Source organism: Eleginops maclovinus, chromosome 1 (assembly GCF_036324505.1).
Source record: "Eleginops maclovinus isolate JMC-PN-2008 ecotype Puerto Natales chromosome 1, JC_Emac_rtc_rv5, whole genome shotgun sequence".
Classification (NCBI taxonomy): domain Eukaryota; kingdom Metazoa; phylum Chordata; class Actinopteri; order Perciformes; family Eleginopidae; genus Eleginops; species Eleginops maclovinus.
This window is the reverse complement of record NC_086349.1, coordinates 504,902-523,389: the sequence shown is the minus strand read 5'-3', so window position 1 is coordinate 523,389 and position 18,488 is coordinate 504,902. Positions and strand designations below refer to the sequence as shown.

The 18,488-nt window shown below is 43.7% G+C and overlaps 1 protein-coding gene across 1 annotated transcript in view; it reads right to left on the bottom strand.

The window, feature by feature from the left end:
- Window positions 1–18,121, bottom strand: part of LOC134864938 (rho guanine nucleotide exchange factor 10-like protein) — a 34,406-nt gene extending 16,285 nt beyond the window's left edge. Inside the window, exons 1-12 of the mRNA XM_063884322.1 lie at window positions 18,088–18,121; window positions 16,213–16,255; window positions 13,781–13,966; window positions 11,278–11,308; window positions 10,741–10,820; window positions 8,665–8,844; window positions 4,585–4,703; window positions 2,673–2,765; window positions 2,411–2,519; window positions 2,111–2,214; window positions 1,209–1,286; window positions 637–816 (exon numbers count right to left, since the gene is read on the bottom strand). Of these exons, the coding sequence (XP_063740392.1) occupies window positions 637–816; window positions 1,209–1,286; window positions 2,111–2,214; window positions 2,411–2,519; window positions 2,673–2,765; window positions 4,585–4,703; window positions 8,665–8,844; window positions 10,741–10,820; window positions 11,278–11,308; window positions 13,781–13,966; window positions 16,213–16,234 (1,182 nt within the window). The 5' untranslated portion in view covers window positions 16,235–16,255; window positions 18,088–18,121. The remainder of the gene's footprint in view (window positions 1–636; window positions 817–1,208; window positions 1,287–2,110; window positions 2,215–2,410; window positions 2,520–2,672; window positions 2,766–4,584; window positions 4,704–8,664; window positions 8,845–10,740; window positions 10,821–11,277; window positions 11,309–13,780; window positions 13,967–16,212; window positions 16,256–18,087) is intronic.
- Between the last annotated feature and the right edge of the window lie 367 nt (window positions 18,122–18,488).

Genomic DNA, 18,488 nt, shown 5'->3' with positions numbered 1-18,488 from the left:
CTATAAATATGCTGAACTTTACAATCTAATGCACACATCTTTGACTAGACTAGACACGGGTATATTAGATCCTAAGAAAGAAATACAATTTGACCTTCAAATTGTTTACAACTGTATGACAAGATAAAATGTCTCTCTTGTTTTGTGCAGTTTACCAGTAAGACCATGGGGGTGGGTATGGAGAGGGTGTAGGGCCTGGTTTGGAATTGAGCCCCCACAAAATATAGACTGTTGCAACCTTGTGCAATAAACCAATTGTAATGTGCAATAACCACTGTAATACAAACATAATACTTTAATATGTTATTTATGTCACTTAGTTCTTTAAACTGCTGCTCATTTTTTTAGCCATGGTTGTGAACTTTTTTTTGTCTTAATTCTTATTTTTACTACTAATATGTGCTTTACGTCGTACGGCAAACAGCTGGTCCCCAGCTACACTGAGGGGGGTACTCTCTGCAGAGGAACAGGTCATTGTATGCAGCGAACGAGTGGGGCTGTGAATGCTGAGGGGACACGGCTAGAGAGGATTAGTCTCTACAGAGACAAACAAGGGGTGTTTGAAATACACCAGCAGTGCTGAGATAGGTCAGGAGGACAGACAGGAGAGAAATGAATGGAGGAAAGGTGACTGACCGAGGCCACGAACAGGTCTCCGATCTTCTCACTGTGATCCCACTCAGCCACTCGGGATGCCAGAGCAATCTGGAACATGGAGTGGCACTGATGGATCTCCTGCAGACGGTAAAATATTTGACGAACCTTCTTGGGGTTTAGGACCAGGTTCTGTGGCTCCAACAAAGGCTGCTGGTACTCCTGGACACAGAGAAAGGTCGGTTGGACATCTTGTTGATCTGTGGTTACATTTCCTCCAGCACACAAAGCATCTCTCTTTTATTCTGAAAGGTTGTGCAGATAAGTGCATGCTGGAGATCAAGTTGTGCACTTTGCAAAATTGACTTTTGTAAATGTTTCTAATGTCTTGAGAGATTAATAATGAACCCAACCAACTGTCAGGATGTGTGAGTAAATTGTTACTATCACCTTTAATCAAAGGAACCACAGCATAGCTCCAACATCACTGCAGGTTTCATTTATATAAGCGCTTAAGAAATTAACCTCGATTCCATCCCTACTGTCTGTCAAACACACAAAGCTTCTCCACCCAGACATGCTGGTGGCCGGTACAGGTGAGGGATGAAACTCACCTGCAGAATTCTCTTCAGAGAGTCCAGGTAGCTGCTCTCACTCTGGACGATGGAGCTAAGGATGAGACGTCTGACAACCTAAGGAGGAGGCAAGTTAGACAATCATACCTGCAGGTATTGTTTCAGGGTTATACCAATGTACAACATTACATCTTGTGAATTCTCTAATAAAATCTCATATTGAATGGCAGTGTTAATGATGAAAGTTGGTCACTGATTCAAGCCCGGTAAAAGGAGCTGCACTGTAATGGCTCTGAATCAGAACTGTGATGTGACTCTGCTGCTCTCACTTTCACTTCTCAACACAAACTGAATGGTTTAAGGCAGTGTAACGCATGTCCAGGAACGAGAGGAATTGTGGGACATGTAGTTTATGGGCAACGAGCTTCTGTAAAGCGGCGTGTAGCCGTATAATAAACATTATATTCTTAGAAAACTCTCGGGCCTTGAGTTTGACACCTATGGTTTAAGGTCACATATGCATTCAACTTTCTTCTGTTTTATTTCAAGCTATCATGTTATGAATGAAATACTTTCTGCAGATGTTTGATGTAAAAACAGCTTCCAGGATGCACTTATGGTGGAATATGATAGAAACTATGACCAAGAAAAGGAGTAGCGGTTACAAAAAGTCTGGGAAAGTATTTACTCCTGTTTGAAGCTGGTGGAGGACTATTCACACAGAGAGTTTTTGACATTTATCAGAGTTTTTTCAATCGCACATGGAGGTGAATATGATTTGGAGCAACACACTGCATGCAAGACTTTATATACACACTATTGTGTTCAACAGAAATGTTTCTTCTGAGGGAAACGTGGAGAGTATTGAAGTCTAGAGTACCTTTCAGCATCTTGGTAACATGTCCCACATTTGTGTGAGTAGCACACGTCTACATACACACCTGCTGACTGCTGAGTCCTTCTGGCATGGGGGACAGCTGTGGTGGGGGGTGCTTTAACTCACACACAGACACCTCTATGTAACCTGCATCATCCTTTCCCTCGCCTGCAGGATCAAACACAACCACTTTATGTAGAGTGAAAAACACAGGAATCTGTTCTGGTTCCCATGGTTACAAACATGTACAACTTCCATTTGGCTCCACTCATGTTATGGTACTTATGACCCAGACCTACAAAGTCTAACTCCAGAGAACTTATGCACTGGATAAAATCACTGAAGTGACTGAGTGATTCTGTACCTATGGCATCTTTTCTCTGCAGGAACGACACTTTACGAAACATGGCTAACTTTGTCTTCTCTAACCCGTCCTTGGTACCATTTCTGGCTGCTTTCATCAGCTGCTGCACCTGAAACACAATGTGAGAACAGACATAGAACACATCTGAAACAGAGATGGATCGTCCCCTTAGTGTGTTAGGTGACTGTGTTGGTCGCCCCCCCGGGCTCACAGGGCCAGCAGAGTCTCAGTTGTGTCACTGAAAGAGGAGAGTCCTTCCTACCTTAGTGTCACAGCTCTGTCTGATGCGGGCAGCTTGAGGAGTACTGAGAAGCCCCCATCCCTCCGTCCTGGTGGCAGCACAGGTGTCTTTCAGCTGGGGGTCCGGCAGTAGACAGCGAGCAGAAAAAATAAAGTTTGAGATGGACACACTGAAGCAGCTGGGGAGAGATACTGTATCTAAGTCTGGGGTACAGTTTCAGAAGGGAGGGGGAATGTTCGGGGAAAATTGACTGTTTGTGGTTATGTTTATTTTATATTAAACTGTTAAATTGCACTTGAATATATAGTATTCATCATATTGTACTGTACTCAGTTTCTCACATAATTATATTTTATGTAAATATTGTCTTTATTTATTAATTGTTACAATAGTCTGAAAATGTTTTGTTTTTTGAAAGCTTATTGTACTATTTATTTCTATATATTATTCTTTCTTTGTCTTTGTTTGCACCATTATACCAAAGCTAATCGCTGTCTGTGAAGCTACTCTCTGATTCTGAATACAGCAATAATGATCTTTTCCATGTGGAGCTCCTGCACACACTCACGTCTGAGGGGAGCCCTCTCAAAATATGAAGCCTGACTAACATCCACAAAGGGTAATGTATTTCAATAAGTAGCAAACCCCACATGGTCCAAATATTCAACTCTAACGTACTGGATGTTCTAACTCACACTTACATTCACTTATATCCACGCACTGTTTAATTGATATGAATTATTAAATGAAGTTGTTTTAAGAACCGATTAAGCCTGTTCAAAAGTTCACAACTCTTCCTATGTAGTATTAAAGTTTGAAAGTAAGATTTAAAATCAGGTAAAAACTAATAAAAATGTAAAGTCAACAAGGTTAAGAAACTGATCATCACTCACTATATTGTCAGGCAGATGACGGTCCAACGGTTGGTAGTGTTTGGTTAAAGCCAGAGAAAACCAGACACATACCTCACACTGTGCATCAGTGAATCTCTTTCATTTAGAACATGTTTTCTCCTTCAAAAGTCTGAAGTCTTATCCAAGACAGAGAGACATCCTCTGATTTTAAACGTCTTGTGAATCTGAGAACATACACACTCCAAGTGTCCTTCTCAAATAGAAACACATGAGCTGGGGGCTAGCAGAAGCAGAACACACATGTGCTGACAGAGCGAGCCAGGGACTGACACAAATAATTTGCTTCCCCTTTTTCAGGTTTCCTTTATACTGTTCAATAATTTTAAAGAAGCCTGGGCTAAATTGTGCAAAGATGATCTTTAACTTTGTTAACGTCTGTGTTATTGCCTATCAAATGTTTAGGACCGTGTTGTCAGGGGGAAACAGAGGGGAACAACAAACATCAAAACTGACACATAGTAAAGAGTGCTGGAGACCAAAACTAGAGCTAAAGGAGAGAGAACAATGCTCTCTACTCGTCAGGTAGGTGGACGCGCGCGCGCACACGCACACACGCACGCACGCACGCACGCACGCACGCACGCACACACACACACACACACACACACACACACACACACACACACACACACACACACACACACACACACACACACACACACACACACACACACACACACACACACACACACACACACACACACACACACACACACACACACACACACACACACACACAGTCATGTTAACACAGAAGGGGATTGAATGTCATGTGGCCAGAAAAGGCATTGCACCTAAATACGTTTTTAAGGTGTGTTTTTTTGCCATCATGTTTTAATATTCTCTATAATACACTGTGTTAATTATATAATAAACAACTAACATGATGTTAATTGTAACTTTTAGGGAACAATTACAAAAGTTCAACTGTATTTTTGTGGACTAGGAATTTAATGCCAGACCCCAGAGAACTATAATGAGGACTGTTGACAGTAAAATAAAGTGCATGAGTGAGGTACCTTGCTGCTGCTGCGGGCCGGAGCCGCCTCGCTGTCTGAAAGCTCGTCATAACTCTCAAACTCACTGGAGCTGCCGCACTGACCCGGTCTCTGGATGTCCTCGTAGATGTCATCAACATCTACACATACAAACCACAGATGAAAAGCATGTTCTGCTGGTCTCATGTAGCCTATACTGTTTTAGTCATTCTAATACAGGGATAACCAAACTACGGCCCAGGAGCCAAATGCGGCCCGTGGTCCATTTTTTTATGGTCCTCAGCAGAGTCTAAAAATATAATGAAATATGGCCCACACCTGAAACTTGTGCTTTTCTTATTAGTGGAGCAGATAAGTGAAACAATCGTTCAAATAAGGATACAAGCACCAAACCTGGTACAAATACTCCTTAGACATCACTCTTTTTGAAAAAGTATGCGGGCCACTTGAAATTCAAGATGGCCACCCATTTTCCAAGATGGCGCCATACAGACTTGTAATAGTGCAGCAGCTAACTGAAATAATCGTTCAAATAGTGATACAAGCACTAAACGTGGTACAAATACTCCTTAGACATTACTCTTTTGAAAAAGTACTTGAAATTCAAGATGGCCGCCCATTTTCCAAGATGGCCGCCATGCAGACTTGTAAATGGGGTCATTTGACATATAATCTCACCACTTTGATCAATTTGGATGATCTTTGTGTCTAAAAGTATAGGGAATTTGAACTTTTCCTAACCCTCACACTTGCAGCTACATAGTCTTGTGCAGGTAAGACCATATCGGTAGCATTTGCACCTTCCATGGCATTCTGAATGGCATCCACACTTCAGGTCAGCTGTTGACAACTCTCGGCAATGGGTGGAAGTGTTGTCCAGAAGACCTTCCATGTATCTCCACTCTTTGTCCATCCCCAGTCAGCAGGACTCTGTGTCTCTGGTTGGCGCAGTATTGTCTGACTCCATATGCAGCCTGCTTGATAGGCAGCACGCTTGACATGCTGAAACAGTGCTGCACGAGCTGGAGGAATGGCTTCATAAGGCCTCTGTTTCCGAGCAAACATTTCCAGTCTGGCATCATCTACACATGCAACTGTACTGGACCTGTCATACATTGTCACCACAAACTTCTTGAGGACCTCCAGATCATCATCACCTACTGTTAGTTGGTACTGGCTTAGCTTGGCAAAGACATCAGATTCCTCAACACACACATCCCAGGTTTGCCATGCAGACTTTTTCCCTTTGCTGCAGAAGCCTGAAACAACATCGCAACCAGTGAAGGCATGAAAGAAGAGTATTCCTTTGCTTTTTTCCAGCCCGATAGAGGTGTAAAGGTCATGTATAGGAAACCACCTCAGGTTGCATCCTTAGCCAAAGGACACCCACAACTGCAGCAAACCAATCCGTTGAAGGAGAGGCAGAACACTGATTGCTATGATGAGGACATCTGTGTCACTGGCCTTAACCATCAGGACCTTGCTCCCCTCCTTCACTGCATGCCTGGCATGTAAAAAGATGCGTGTGTCTGCTTCCGCTTGACTACATGGTGCTATCCTATCCAAGCTGGTCATGTCGTTGCAGGCAACATCTTCATCTTTGGTCACGATGACATAGTTGGTTGTAGACATATGTGCAATCTTGTCAGCCAGGAACATGAACAGCTGTTTTGTTATCACTGTCTCGTAGGAAGTTCCGCCAGTTTGAGGGGATTTTGCCCTTACTTGTTACTCTGCGTTTTACCCCACGTCCACTGCTTGTACTTTGGGGAGTACATCCAACATGGCATAGTCTTCAAAAGGCATTGAGGTTCATGGTGGTAGGGTGTTCACCAGTGCTGAACCATCAATGATGATTGCATCAGCCTTTGGTTCCACATCAGGTATTGTAACATGGCTCTCAAGAATGGCTGCAAGCTGAGACTTCTGACTGGAGTAAAGCTTCCCACCATCACTCAAGGGCAGCAGGGAACTGCTGATTTTCAACGCGAAAGAACTCTTGCAGGTCACATTCTCTGCTCTGGCATGAGATGAACAGCTTGGAGAAGAGCTGGCAGTCCTCCTTCAGCACTTTCTGCTTTGAAGCATCAGCAGAAGCTGGTTCCTGTCCGAAGAAGTGTACCCTGTTTTTCTTGATTGGGTCATAGAAGGTGGCCACTTCCTCATTTTGCAGGCCCTCCATGAACTGCTGGAAACAAGTTCTGCCCATCTCATAATGTGTGCTGAGAAGTGCAGCTACACTGGGATGAGCAATATCCTTGGTGTCCAGTGACAACAGATCCCCACTCTCTTCCTGGAAAGAATTGCCCAGCTCCTTCAAAACTTGGGTCAGCTTCTTGACTTTCTCAAAGAAAACCTTTTGGGCTTGTGGTGTCTCATTGTGGTGGCTAGTTTGTTCTCCTTCAGATGCTGCCTTGTACTGTGCAACCAGGTGGCAGACTTGAGGACCAGCCATCATCTATCTCCTCAGTGCTGAGGGATCTTCAGTTATACCAACTGCTCCCCCGTCAGCTTTGATAACAGCATTGAGCCTGGTCAATAGCCATTGCAGAGAACTCTCGCTTGACTTGTGAACAACAAATATTCCACTTGCAAACTCTTGGGCCAGCTGGGGATGTTTCTCTTTGAGGGTCACCATGTCTCGGAGATGGATGGGGAGCCAGCGTTCATAGTTAGTGTTGTTGTTGGCAAAGAAGTATGGGATGAGCTCAGTCAATGCTTGGTAGTACAGGTTGAAGTTGGCTTCCCTGAATGCCCGGATCAGTAGTAGGATCGCCAGTTCCATGGACAGCACTAAACTCCAGAATTGAAACTGCGGACTTTGAAGCTTGCGACTATCACACCAAGCATCGAAGCATAGCACTTCCTCAGAGTTGTCAGCTGCCTCAGTGCAATAGTCATTGTAGGCTGCCTTCAACAGCTAGTAGAGACTGCATGCTGTTATCTGGTGGGCCTGGCGTGGCTTAGTGATGCTTGCTTCTGATAGGAAAGATTCTGCGGTCCCAGAGGAAGCCACCCCTGCCTCCACCAGGGCTCCTGTCCAACCACTCTCCTGTAGAAGTGTTCCAATTGACTTCAGTGCAGCCATCTCAATGTGTAGGACTCCAAACATTATGACAAACTTATCCTCACCATACTGCTAAGGCCAGTGTGACTGGATTTGCTGACAGGTATCTGACCTGGATTCAGGAAAAGATACAGTCTCTTTGACTTTGTCCATGACATGTCTGATGGTAGCAGCCGAGTGGGCTGGGTCTCGCAAGAGAGGTAGCAGTGATGTTATGTTATGCTAACCTCAGCTTCAGGGCTTCTCTTCTTAAGGCCAGAATAAGGCAAAAGTAAGCTTTTGAGAGGTTTACGGCTCCCAGATTTGGATTTTACATAGTAAAAAATGTATATATTGATGTCAGAATCATACATATTGGCCATGCAGGTCTGTGCATATTTATTACTGCTTATGGCGGCTATCTTGAAAATGGGCGGCCATCTTGAATTTCAGGTGGCCCGCGTACTTTTTGAAAAGAGTAATGTCTAAGGAGTATCTGTGCCAATGTTGGTGCTTGTATCATCATTTGAACGATTCCTCTGAAAATATGATGTTATCTGCTCTACTATATATTGGACTCCTTAAATATATACAGTATGTAAAAATATATTATACATTATTCATATGTTTGTAAGCCCAGTTTTCAAATAAATTCAGTCAATTAAAGATGAAGCATTTTCTAACAAATCTAAGTTGATAAAAAAAAAGACCAATAACTTATTTACATAACAAGCTTGAACTATAACCTTCATATTTCCCCTTATCATAAGCAATCTGAGACTCCTGTTTTAAGGTGGCCAACAGAATAAATGAAACCCTACAGAGAGCTGTGATTTTTCTTAAAGAATATTCCAGTATTATGCATAATTTAACAACATTTGATTGATTTTGATCATTTTTAACTTAACTTATGAGGCAATATACCTCACCTCTAGTAAGGGGCCCAGCCCTTTGTATATTTTTTCTGTATGTGGCCCTCAATGAAAACAGTTTGGACACCCCTGGTCTAATACATGTGAGCAGCCCACAGTCTAATATAGTGGAGGTACACTCGCCTCCCACTGGGTGCTGTAGATGTTCAGCAGGCACATCATCATAGATGGCCTGTGGGTGTCTGAGCACACTGTGGGGGGGGTGACCCCCTGCTGTGTGGTATTCAGTGTGAGGATTGGCTGAAGACAACCCCTGGTCCTCAGCAGCGTCCGGAGGGCTGCAGGACTCCTCATCCCCTCCTCCTGTCATTAGAGAAGACTTTATTACAACATCATAAAAAACATCGTACCTCAGCGTTAAACGAGCTAACATTAGTCAGCTGATCGTCAATCAATTGACAGCAGAATAATACTAGTTATTATAATTATAGTTTTTATGCAGACATCTAGAACAAAATCATCGGGTGACCAAAAAAATGAAGTTGTAACCCCATAAATGACTGAGATTTAACAGTTAAATGCAGTAAAACATTCTGCTGCTGAACACAAATAAGAGAAATGTTCAAATTCATTTTCAGTATGCACCTTTTTAATGTACATTCTAATAATCATATTGTTATATAGATTGTCTGGATGTTGTAATTGTACTATGTTGTTTATTCTTTTGCCCGTCCTGCAGATGGATCCCTGTGGTCTCTGCTGCTGGTCTTCCCTGTTCCCTGCGAGGGTCTCAGGATAGTAGCCGCCGTATACTGACCTTTCTTTAAAAGCTACTTGATTTTTAATGCCATGTGGAATGTGTGGTCAGAAAATCCACACACATCCATATTAATGATCCATTGCCATCCATTTATTCACAGAAAACTGAGAATATAGTTAACAAAAACTTTTAAACAAAAGAAGCCTTATTAAGGGTAGCTTGTTTCAACTCTCTATTTCTCAATTTGAAAGATTGATTGATTGGCAGCAAGCAATGTCATTGTAGTTAAAGATGCTGGTGATGTGACAAAACATTCAAGCACTGACAAAACTGTAATTTGTTTAAAGTCAACGTTTCAGTTTGTTCAGTGAGCATAACCTGTGGAACACTAGTGAGGCTTCAACAGAGCATCCTGATCAATATGGAGATTCTCTACTCCTTTAAATTCAACAGGACACACACACACACACACACACACACACACACACACACACACACACACACACACACACACACACACACACACACACACACACACACACACACACACACACACACACACACACACACACACACACACACACACACACACACACACACACACACACCTAAAGATACTATTAACTTGCTGCTCAAACAAAAAGCTCACTACTATATTCTCACTTTAAGTACACATTATAGGGGTCTGATGCAACGGAGATCTAGCTAATGCTAATGCTATATGTATATCTTACCATTCCTAGGAGCTAGCTACTAGCAAAGCGAGCTAACACTAGGGCAGGGGTGTCCAAACTACAGCCCGGGGGCCAAATGCGGCCCGCAGGCCATATTGAATTGGCCCTCAGCAACTTCTAAAAGTACAATGGAATATGGCCCACAAATTAAACTTTTGCTTGTCTTATATTGTACTTCTCAAATATGTTAAAATATATGACACAGTATTCATGTGTTAATGAGCCCAATTTCAAATAAATGTAGTCATTTCAAATTTAAAACATTTTCTAACAAATCCCAATAACTTATTTCCATAACAAGCTCAAAATTCAACCTTCATACTTACACTTATTATAAGCAATCTGAGGCTTCTGTTTTAAGGAATGTGCTGCCAACAAAATAAATGAAACCCTAAAAAGAGATGGGATATAGGCTGTTTTTTCCTTTAATCATTTCCAAGTATTGCGCATTACTCTCCTACATTTGATTTGTTTTGCTAACTTATAACTTAACTTATGAGGCAATATTCACCTCTATAAGTGGCCCAGCTCTCCGTATATTTTTCTGTGTGTGGCCCTCGGTGAAAACAGTTTGGACATCTCTGCACTAGAGTATGGCTGTGTACCTTTGTGTAATCGCACTGTGAGCTCTGAAACCACACTGAGCCACTCCGTAGCTCGATGTGATGCGTGTGCTGTTTGGATGCAATCAAAACAAAACATCCTCACTTTGGACAGAGATCTGTAGAAAAGGATGTCAGATACTGATGTCCCTCTGATTCTCACCTTCATAAACACTGTTGGCTTTCCAGAAACTCTCCGGCTCTGCGGTCGCTGCCACATCCGAGGAGGTAGAACATCTGCAACTGAGGTCAGCTCTTCACATTTATCTTAGCAGTTATTAGTATTTTGTAGTTGTTTGTAAAGCTACTATTTCAAAGGATCCAGATTTTCATGCTTGGCTAAACTCCGAGTTAATAATGAGAGTACCGCCCAGTGGCAGGTGGGTCAATCCCAGACTGGAAGTCATGAAACCAGGAGCCTCTGTCACACACATCAGGGCATTTATGAAAAGAGTCCTATCACAAACCAAACTAACTATTAGTCAAGCCTTCTCTTTTGATTTTGGATGACAGTTTAAAGTTCTTTAATATAAATTAGATGTTCAATTAATGTGCCAAATGTGTTTTTCTATGCTGGTCCCGTTATATTAAACACTAGAGTGATTTTAAATTCAGTTTCATTAATGTTTGTTCCAATGCTGCTTGAAGTACAGATTTGAGTTATGTGTTGTAGGCTGTAATTGATTCCATTATCACTCACCCCTCTGGTGAGTCCCTGACCGCCATATCACCTGAAGAAGAAGAAGAAGATTTTTGATTTTTAAAAACTTTATTTGTCTTTTTCCACAACAAAAGTCAGAAAAAAACAATACATTCCATTAAAATCATCAGTTTTTCATGAATAAATAAATAAATATTATTTAAACATTGTTCCCATAAAAGACTATACACACACACTACTACAACCTACATCTTTTAAAAATTCAGCACTAAAGAGTCGTTCTCCCCAAGTGAGCACAGAACCTGCCCAACGCACATCGAAAAAACCCTGCAGATTATTGGTCAGTTTGTAGTATGCATGCATGCTCCACCCTCAGACACGCTGCCACCAGCCCCCTCAGACAGAGCACTACATCTGTCCATCCCACTCCAGCAATTTGATTTTTCCGACTTTTCCAGATCGCTAATTTAGCATTAGCGAACAAGAAATTTAACAAAGCTAGAGTTTTTTTTCTTTTTCAGTGTGTATTTGGGGCCATGGACAAACAGTGGTATGGAGAAAACCTCCCCTAACCCTTCCACCCACTCCTGTACCATTTGTTTTACACCAGCCAATCGGGGACAGGACACTACTAAATGTTCCAATGTTTCTGCCATAAAACAGAACGGGCAGCCCCTCCTTGTGCCTGGGTCAAAATGTGCTCTATATTTATTTGTGGCAATTGCTCCATGTATAATTCTCCATTGGATGTCAGCCATCCGTTTCTCGACTGGAGACTTATACAGGATACGCCAGCTGCCCTGAGGGGAAAAACCCAAGCCAAAGACATCTGTCCACCTCGACTCCCTGACGCCTGCAAGTGAACTGAGGTTGAGCATCGTTACACAGCTAGAGTATAGCTGCTTCCCACTGCAAGAGCTGAAAGTTGCAAGTGTCAAAGTCCTCAGGGACAGCAGGAGACCTTCCTCTTCTCTCCATTCCCCCACCGCAGGACCCACACTCAAGGGAGGGAAGATGTATTCATATCCCTTTCTCCACTGTTCAGCTAGATCAGTATTCCCAGCAAAAGTCTGGTGGGATGGCGACAGCGACTGCCACACCTCATCTACCAAGTTTTGCAGAATTCGAGTTGACCGAATGCCTGTCACTTCGGCCAGTCTTTCTGTAGAGATCCCTGTCAAATGGCCCAGTTTTACCACTCCTGCTTTGATGAAACCGCTCCTTAGGGTGGCCGAAGAGAAGGGGGTTCCAGAAAGAAAACCACTATCAACATCCCAGGACGGGCGTCATGTGATCTTGAAAAACTCAGGATCTTCCAGGCATTGATGACTGAACAGTAAAAAGGTGCAAATCCAGTTATCTTGTACGCAGGGGCCTTGAGCAGAAACAGATGTTTATCAAAATCAAAACCCCCTGCCTTCCAAAGCAACTGTCGGGCCATAGCCAGCCAGCAGGGAGACGACCCATACAGCAGCCGCTGAGCTGCCTGTAGTCGAAAAGCAGCAGTCCTGGCAGTGATGTCTACAAGGCCCTGCCCCCCCTCTGCCACAGGTAGGTACAGGACCGATGCTGGCACCCAGTGATGTCCCGACCAGAAGAAATCCACAAGGAGCCGCTGCAGTTGTTTCATGAGATCCGGCGGTGGGGTTAGTACCTGGAGTCTGTGCCACAGAGATGAGGCGACCAGATTACTGGCTATGAGAACTCTTCCCCTGTAGGACAGCTGGGGTAGCAGCCATTTCCATTTGGATAATTTAGCTCGCACTTTTCCCAGCACTCCCTCCCAGTTCTGTGTCACCATGTCCCCAGTCCCCAACCAAACTCCCGGGACCTTTACACCCTTGTTTCCCCACCTGAGGTTACCAGGAAGACTGGGCCTATTCTCTACACCCCACTGACCTACCAAACAAGCCTCGCTCTTCTCCCACTTAACTTTGGCTGATGCAGTCTTACCATTAAGAACTAGACCGTCTTGTAGCTCCTGGATGTCTTGCTGACCCTGGATAAAGACACTGACATCATCAGCATAAGCTGATACAACCACAGGGGGGCCCTGAGCTTACTCTGGCATACACAGGCCCCTCAGCCGGTTCCTAAGCCTGTTCAAAAGGGGCTCGATGGCAATACTGTATAATAGGCCTGAGATAGGGCAGCCCTGCCTGAACCCCCGTTTAACTGGTAAAGATCTGCTCAGCCCTCCCCCCACCTTCACAATACAACATGCATCACTGTACAGCAACTGCACCCAGGACTAAAAATTCTCCCCAACACCAAAAGCCTGCAATGTGGCAAACAGAAAGAAGTGGGGAGGACATCATCCCCGCCACGAGGCACGGGAAAACCAGGAACCAAGAAGAAGAAGAAGAAGAAGAAGAAGAAGAAGAAGAAGAAGAAGAAGAAGAAGAAGAAGAAGAAGAAGAAGAAGAAGAAGAAGAAGAAGAAGGGGGAAATTCAGTTTTCTTTTCTATAGGGAAAATGCACACAGAGGACATGACAGTGGCACTTTCAAGCATAAGACCCGTTTATCCATATCCAAGTTTACCTGAGTGGAGCAGTGAGGTGCTGGGGCCCCCCTGCCCTATACTGGCTGTGTCTGAGGGCCAGTCCCTCTGCATCAGAGAGCCACCACTCCTCTCAGGAATGCCCATTTCATCGCTGTCATCAAATTCAAACTCCTCCCCCTGCTCCTCTTCATCCTCATCTTCCTCTTTGCCTGGCGCCACAGCAGCTGCAGACACAGAGGAGGCAGAATGTGATGTAGCTTCTGTTCAGTTCCTGAAGATGGTTGGATTGTGTGTGTGTGTGTGTGTGTGTGTGTGTGTGTGTGTGTGTGTGTGTGTGTGTGTGTGTGTGTGTGTGTGTGTGTGTGTGTGTGTGTGTGTGTATTTCGGGCCTGTGTGTTTAATTGTACAATAACACCAGAGTAAAAGAATGTAGTTTCCCCTTAGGGATAATTAAGGTTGATCTTAATCTTAAATGATGTGTCGGTGTCAGGACTGTTTTCCCCTCACTATTTAGACAGACACAAGTGAATGTATCTCGCATGAATGTGAGAGGCAGGTGCAGTTCACCACAGTTAGCAGATAAGTTCGAGGTCGAGAAATCTTTCCTGAATGTCTGTACATAAACCTGTCCGGTTTTTCTCTAAACTTTGAAATGTGGACTATATTTCTGAATATCAACCCCCCACCACCTTGTGAATTTCTATTCTTTTCACCTTCAATGGCCTTGTGTATTTTTTTTTTTTTTTAATATTAGTGACAGCTATTAGTGACAGAGGCGAGGACACGCAGCAAATGGTCCCAGGCCGGATTCGGACCAGGGTCCTCCGCATGGGGACCAGGCCCCAGTAAATGGGCTGCCAGCTCTACCAACTGAACTGTACAGCGGCTTAAGTATCTCTGAACTTGAGTGTAACTTGGCTCAGGTTCTGTGAGGAGCACTGTCCCCACACTTAAAGTTGGAAGCCCACAGCCAACAGATTGTTTACGAATCCAGACCATCAGCCTTCCTCTGGGTTCCCCTGAGTCACTGAACATGATGTGACATGTTGGACAGCGTGCTGCCAGGGGTCTGCTGATTCAGAGCCATGGAAACACAGGAGTAATCACAGGATTACACTCTGGACATATGGCTTTTAAGTCCTAACCCTTTACTAGTCACTCCTAATTTGCACCACCACTTAGACATACACACCCAGGCATCAACAAGCCTGGGGGCTATAAGCCCATGGGTGCCCCGACTGCTTCAGGTTCACTATGTGTACATTTTGTCACTGTGGGCTTCATCTCAGCCTCAAATACAGAAGCTCCGCAGACAGTTCTGTGCACAGCTCGGGAACAGAGTGTCATTTCAGTATACAACTAAACAGATGCTGCAACTGTTTATTTGTTTTGAACGTGTGTCATGGTGAAACTCTTTTTTCCCTTTTTTTGGGGCGGCACTGTAGGGGCTAGGACTTGGATCCGAAGGGCCGCCGGTTCACGTCCTGATTGGACCAACAACAAAAAACAGGTGCTCCCTGGCGCCGGCTACTTGGCAGCCTCTCTGTTCTGCCACATCTCCTATCTGCATGTGTTAGCGCATGTATATCCTCCCTGTGTGTGTAATGTGTGTAAACACAACACAGTGGAGAAAGACATTTCCCCGAGAGGGATTAATAAAGTATGTCTTCTTCTTTCTTTTATCTGCAAACCAAATCTACCTACGGGTACAAACAAATAACCTGAACCTGTTTTACAGAATTTTTTCAGAGGTTTTAAATGTTAGTCTTTAGAGATTTTGAGGTTCTGTCTTGAAGAATATCATAACTTAGCATTATTTTGTGTCTAATGAATGTGTCACACACTGAACCGGGGGCCTTGTAGTACTGAAGCATGAGTGTATGAAGGAGCTCACGTTAGGACCTGAACTACCCATGGGCTGGCACTATGGTCAGGGATAGAATTATCAGCAGAGTAATCTTTGACCTGGGGGGGCTGTATCAAGATATTATGGCCTGCAGCAGCTAGCAGATGGTCAGTAGGCTAGTAGGCCATCTCCCCAGGACAGCGGGGATTAATGAGTGAGGCTTCACCTGCTGCACAGTGCAGTTCCCCTTGTAGCAGGTTAGCATGGCAGGTTAGTATGGTAGGAGGTCAACACTTTTATCTAAAGGTATTCACTAGGCGGAGAGAGGCTCATAAAAGACACTATTAAGTTGCATTATTGGAAATGATATTTCCAGGGTTTTGAAAACCTGACAAGCACTAACGATTAAAAGTAATACCTTATTCTTCAAACTTTAAGGAAGTTAAATACAGAGAAGTTGGGGTAAGCCTTTGAATCACAGCAACTCTCAGTGCTCTGTACCAGAATCATGTCAAAACCTGCTACAAGGTTTTTTAATGTCAAATGTTGTGCTGTTTCAACGTTCACCATCATTCATCAGTATTATTGAACCAGAACCCACTGTGCTGACGCTCAGTGACTCACCAGAGGGACGTGGAGAGGTCATCCTCAAAGGTCACATGGGCTCCTGTCAACACACACATCAGCACAAAGAGGTCAGCTCTGAGCCTGCAGATACACGCATCCATGTGAGTGTGTGTACAACAGTTCCAGCAAGCTGCAGAGAACCTGAGCCTTGGTAGATCATTTACTGTCCACAGTGACTTTAATTTAGAAGCATCATGTTGAATTAAAGTATTTCACAACAAACATCAGTCTAACACATCATTCACATTCTCATTTATACACACGTTATGACTAAAAACATGTAGATATGCCAGTATTTTCTGATTTATGGAGTGATACAAAGAGCTATCCAGAATCAACTCTGTAGAAGACTTTCACCTAAGATAATGTCTCATTTGCATATTTAACACAGAACTTTAGAAACTTGCACATCGAAACGAGTTAACTGCAGAAGTTAGATGGTGATTTATTAGTTCATATGTTTAATCCGATGTACCTGTAGTGTCTCCCTGCACCATGTGGAAAACTCAGATGACACACACACGTATGATGTGATGACAGGTCTGATGAAGGGCCGGGCTGGGAGCCGGTGTTTATCATGTGGTTATAGATGTATTTTGCTGCATTCTGCCAGAGGCAACCTGAGCATGGTACATTCCTTTAATGCGAATCCAGACGTGTTCTTTCCCAGACTCTTACTCAGTGACATGCCACTACAAACCACATCAACATCCCACCCCAGCTTTTATTATTCTAAAAATGAGGTAAGTGGACATAATGTGATGTTCTACTCAGACAAGTTGTCCTCACTAAGGCCAGGACCTGTGGTCAAAACCCAACCTGATCTTTGAGTAATAGAAGTTACTGTATGAGTGTCCGATCACAGAAGGACAATCTCGTGTGCAAGTTGAATGAAGACAATTTGAGATGAATAATGGAGCAGGCTAATGAATAAACGGTGCAGAAGATACCACGGGCTGGCAGCTGAGTAGGCAGTCCAGAGGGGGGTGAGGACACAGCCTCTGATTGTCCACACGACTGCTGTCTCCCACTGAGATGACAGAGTCAGTGCATAGCCACACACAGACAACATGAAGGCACATTCTTGCATAATGTCTCACTGACAAATGATGAGTGTATTCTACCAGAGAGCGCTGCAGCGGCAGGTCAGGCGAAAGTCAGTCAGGCTAACAGCATACAGCTACTGCGCACGGATCTACAGTCAGAGGTACATCTCTCAGTGACTATTGTGAGGAATGTCATGGTGCATACATCAGAGTTACTGCTGAACAGTAAACTGTTATCAGCTGAGAGGACATTGCCCTGCAGGTCTCCAGATGATCTCAGAGCAGACAGAGCTGCTGACACACCTGGACATACCATGCTCTCATGACTGTCACATGCACCCATAAACCTAGGTGATCAGCAGCTCTCATGTTCTACACACTTTTGACCATGTCTACTGCAGAATCATCTCGTCACATTGCTTCATATTTTCTCTTCTTTTTCTCGTCCCTTCAAAGACTCTGTTGACAATAGTTCTGATTACAACAAACCCTGAGTCCTCCACGATTCTGCCCTCCCATCTACACATGCAGATGGACTCCATGTACTGTAGCTTCCTGACAGGACCTGCTGTGTGGGGTCTACCATCAGTAATCAGAATCCGAATCCCTTTATTTGTCCCACAGAGGGGACATTTAAATTTGCTACAGCAGCAACAGAGCCAAAGAAGCGTTTCAAAAGAAAATATGCAATTAAAAAATATGAAGATAAAGAAAAACACACAATTTACAAAATACACATCCTGTAAGGAGATATGGCATCCATAAGTATTAATGCTTTCATACGCTGATCACAGTTGGTGCAGAGAGGTAGAAAGGGTGTGCTCACCTCAGCTGTCCCCCCCCCCTCCCGCTGCACAGACATGGCTGGGGTTTCTCTTGGTCTTCCCCGAGGAACTCTTCTCTGGTGTTCCTGTTGTTCCCTCCTCCTCTCCCTCTCTGTCCCGCGCTAATACTGATCTCTATGCTGAGCAGAGCCGGTGAGCAGAGCCGTGTGGGCGGGGCCACCGTCCTGCTGAGCCCCAACCCCCCCCACACTGGCAGACACACTGCTGTCTGTGTGTTCCTCTCAGCAAGACATGCAAAGTAACTACTATAGGTTTCAAGGTTTTATTGGTCATATGCACAGCATATATATATATATATATATATATATATATATATATATATATATATATATATATATATATATATATATATATATATATATATATATATATATATATATAT